General features: G+C 35.6%; 1 protein-coding gene across 2 annotated transcripts; it reads left to right on the top strand.

Moving 5' to 3' along the window:
* The first annotated feature begins 751 nt into the window (after positions 1-751).
* Positions 752-3005, top strand: LOC106315435 (methyltransferase-like protein 23). Of its 2 annotated transcripts, none has more exons than XR_001264609.1 (8): positions 752-921; positions 992-1096; positions 1288-1374; positions 1465-1510; positions 1716-1809; positions 1922-2006; positions 2094-2286; positions 2622-3005. XR_001264609.1 is itself a non-coding variant. In XM_013753163.1 (8 exons), the coding sequence occupies exons 1-7, from the start codon at positions 832-834 to the stop codon at positions 2251-2253; spliced, it is 672 nt and encodes a 223-aa protein (XP_013608617.1). In that variant the 5' UTR covers positions 765-831; the 3' UTR covers positions 2254-2287; positions 2624-2997. The 2 variants fall into 2 exon arrangements, 1 of the variants encoding a protein (XP_013608617.1); XM_013753163.1 differs by having other exon boundaries at positions 765-921; positions 1465-1515; positions 2094-2287; positions 2624-2997.
* Positions 3006-3628: the final 623 nt, after the last annotated feature.

Here is a 3628-nt window from a genome sequence, read left to right as displayed (position 1 = left end):
TTTATATACAACAATTGTTTGACCAAAGAAATCACACCAATTGCCACTTTGATATTAGTTAATATATTTTATCTAAAATCAAATTCGTATAATCTAATTTTTCATCTTCAATCTTTTTAATTTTTAACTATATCATTATATATATATATATATATATATTAACAAATATTTATATATTATCATTTTAAAACATTTAATATATAATCATTTCTAAAATAATATTTTAAAGTAATATTGATTATTAAACCTAATACTTTTGAAGCGTTGCGTCACTTTAGAATTAGTATTTTCAATATTTTTTATAATACGGTATTTAGAATATTATTTTTTATCTTTAGTTTTTTAATTTATATCAATTAAAAATATAATTTTAATTTATTTTAAACATTTGATGTCCCACGATCTCGCGTAGTATAATATAAAACTAGTTTATAATTGAAATAATTATTTTAATTTTATGTAAAAAACTATATTGTTTTCTGAAAGAAAATAATAATAAATTAAATTATAAAACTGAATCAAAAAGATTTTATGGAAAAAAAGTAGACCAATCAGGAGAGGGATCAGATGGTAAGACAAAGGAGAGCGCTCAATTGTCGTAACAGGCGGAGCGAAGAGCTCTTCTCGCATAATAAAAGCGAGTAAATAACCACTCCTCATTTCCCCTTTCACTTGCCTGAAGGATCATGCTTTTACTTTAACACAACACTAATCGTTTTATACCCAAACAATAGCGTCCCCAACTTCACTACTTACCGATGTGGGACTTTCCTCAGTTTCTCTCTTCGTCTTCAGTTAAATCAAAAACCCTAATTTCAAAATCTCCAGAATATGACCACAACGACTACCATCTCTCAGCATGATTTCTACGGTGATGATGATGGAGATTCGGAAGGTTCAGTCTATCTATCTGTTATCGAGGTATGAATGGCGATCTTCTTTCTGCTTCTTTCTTCCGCTGGTTTCGTTTTGATTGTTCGTTTGTGTGTAGAATATGAAGGAAGAGTACGGTTTGTTCGTTTGGCCTTGTAGCGTCATCCTCGCCGAGTATGTCTGGCAACAGCGATCTCGATTTCGTGGCTCTACCATTCTCGAGGTAAAGCAACCACTCCTGCTTTCTCAATTGAAATGGAGAACAAGGATTGCGTTAATGTTTCGAAGTTGGCAAACACCTGTGTAGTTTCTGCTGATTACAGAATTGGATTATGTTATGTGTTTTAATCAGCTGATGAGTACATCTTTTGAATTTTATAGTTTCTCTAAGACTTGTGTTGGTGTAATTAGCAGCTAGGAGCTGGCACTTCCTTGCCTGGTTTGGTAGCTGCTAAGGTTGGAGCTAATGTCACCCTTACTGATGACTCAAGCAAAGCAGAGGTGTGTAAATTTATTGATAAGCTTTTCCTCATTTGGTTCAGAGATTAGGAGTTTATTACTTATCTTTCACCATACATGATACATGTGCAGGTTTTGGAGAATATGACAAGAGTTTGTGAGCTTAACAATCTCAACTGTAATGTAAGTTTGTATACCACGTTTCACTTTCTTCAACTTAACACCCGCTGAATTAACAACTTCCCCATATATAACGCTTAGGAGCGTATATGTTTGTTTGTATCTCCAAAATATTTTTTTCATGCTGTTTCCTCCATTTTCATTAGCCTTTTAGTTCATTCATTTAAACGCACCTTTACCTTATGGTTTGTCTATTATTGCAGGTAATGGGTCTCACATGGGGAGTGTGGGATGCAACCATATTTGATCTGCGGCCTAACATTATACTTGGAGCCGATGTTTTATATGATTCAAGTGGTTAGTTAGTTCATCTGTTTTCTCTGTTTTTTCCCTTGTGGAGTCGTTACTTCTCCTAGTTATTCTTACCATGAGCTCAAATGTCAATTTTCGAACCTTTTGTTTTCTATAGCGTTCGATGATCTCTTTGCCACCGTCTCTTTCCTGCTTCAGAATTCTCCAGATGCAGTTTTTATCACTACTTATCACAACAGGAGGTACACGATTCATTCATCCTAGTCAATCATCTAACTTATCTGCGATAGATTAGGATGGTGATTTTGTGTTTGGATTTTATACTGCAGTGGGCATCATCTGATCGAGTTCCTCATGGTGAAATGGGGTCTGAAGTGCGTTAAACTTGTGGATGGCTTCTCATTTTTGCCATCTCGAAAGGCATCTTTACTAAGCGGCAACATTCAGCTTGTTGAGATCGTATTGAGTTGTGGAAAATCAGCAGCCTAATAAGACTGTAAAATAAGAGGCCAAAGGTCAAAGGTATTATTAACATTTACTATATTATAAGATAATCCCTAGTTAATCTACTATAGATGGTATGAGTAGAAATCCGTAGAGTCTGGTGTTTAGGGTTAGTCAAGCGCAGATACTCTGATAACTCTTTGCATAACCTTGCATTCTTTCTCGTAGATATATTCCCTTTGTTTCTTTAGATAAACACTGTTTTTGATGTCCATCCAAATCAAGCAAAGCATTGTTAATGAAGATATTAGCTTCAAAACCATACTTGAGATTGAGAACCTTTGATGCGCTCTAAGAAAATGTTTTCTGTAGATTTGACTGTGTGACTGCAACGGGTTTCTGTGTGTTTGTAGGAAAAATATCAAACTAATGGTTGAGCTTGTCTCATTTGGCTGAGAATGAAGGAGGATCGATTTGGTAAGAAGATTATGAATCTCAACAATTTGTGAAAAAGATTTCTAAGTATGTCAAAGCAGGATAAAAGATCACGGATAAGATTGAATTGGAGCCTAACAAATACATCTTCACGACCAGTTTGCAACAATTGTCTTTTTCTTTGCTCATATCCATTTGTTCTTAAAGACCACGAGCACACACCAACGCATTCTTTCGTTCATATTATTGTTTCAAAGTTGTTTAAATTAAGAGCTCCCATCGGTGAAAATAGGAGATCTTTTGCAAAATACAAGTCTGTGATCCTTGTTTTCTCACAATTTTTGTTATAACCAACTTCCCCATTCTTTGTTGTTGCTTCAACATAGTTAATAAGAAGTTCATCACTATGGTAGGGTGACGAGGGATCACCGCCCACGCCAACCTTTAAAATAACCTTGAACCACTCTATTATATATCCCACCGTAAAATTGGTAGTGCAAACACATGCCTTTAATCATTTGATGAAAGATTACCGGAACTTGTAAATTTTTCAAACACATGAAAAGAAAGTCTCACTTCACAGTACTAAATGCGTTAAAAATGTTATGAACCAGATTGTGTATGGCTCATAACCAAGAGATTATGATTTGTAATCTTTCCATTTATCTATGACGGTATAATCTCCTATATAAAAAACCTCTATGTTATGAATAAATATAGACTTTTCCATTACTTTTATAACACGTTATCAGCACGAAACTCTAAATCCCTAATCTAATACCCAAATCGAAAAACCCTAAAACCCAAATCCTAGCCGGCGATCCGACGAACCCTAAACCCCAATCGCGTCTCTTGTTCCCGCATCTGTTCCGGCTCGCGTCCCCGATCAGCTTCAGCCCAAGGCGTTCCTGATCCTAGCTCAGACGTTCGCGACCCGAGAGCAGCTCCAGCACGCGACCTCTTCCTCGTTCGCGACAGCATCAGA

Source organism: Brassica oleracea, chromosome C9 (genome assembly GCF_000695525.1).
Source record: "Brassica oleracea var. oleracea cultivar TO1000 chromosome C9, BOL, whole genome shotgun sequence".
In the NCBI taxonomy this organism is placed as follows: Eukaryota; Viridiplantae; Streptophyta; class Magnoliopsida; order Brassicales; family Brassicaceae; genus Brassica; species Brassica oleracea.
Note: the sequence above shows the minus strand (reverse complement) of the source record. Positions and strands in the feature narration are given on the sequence as shown.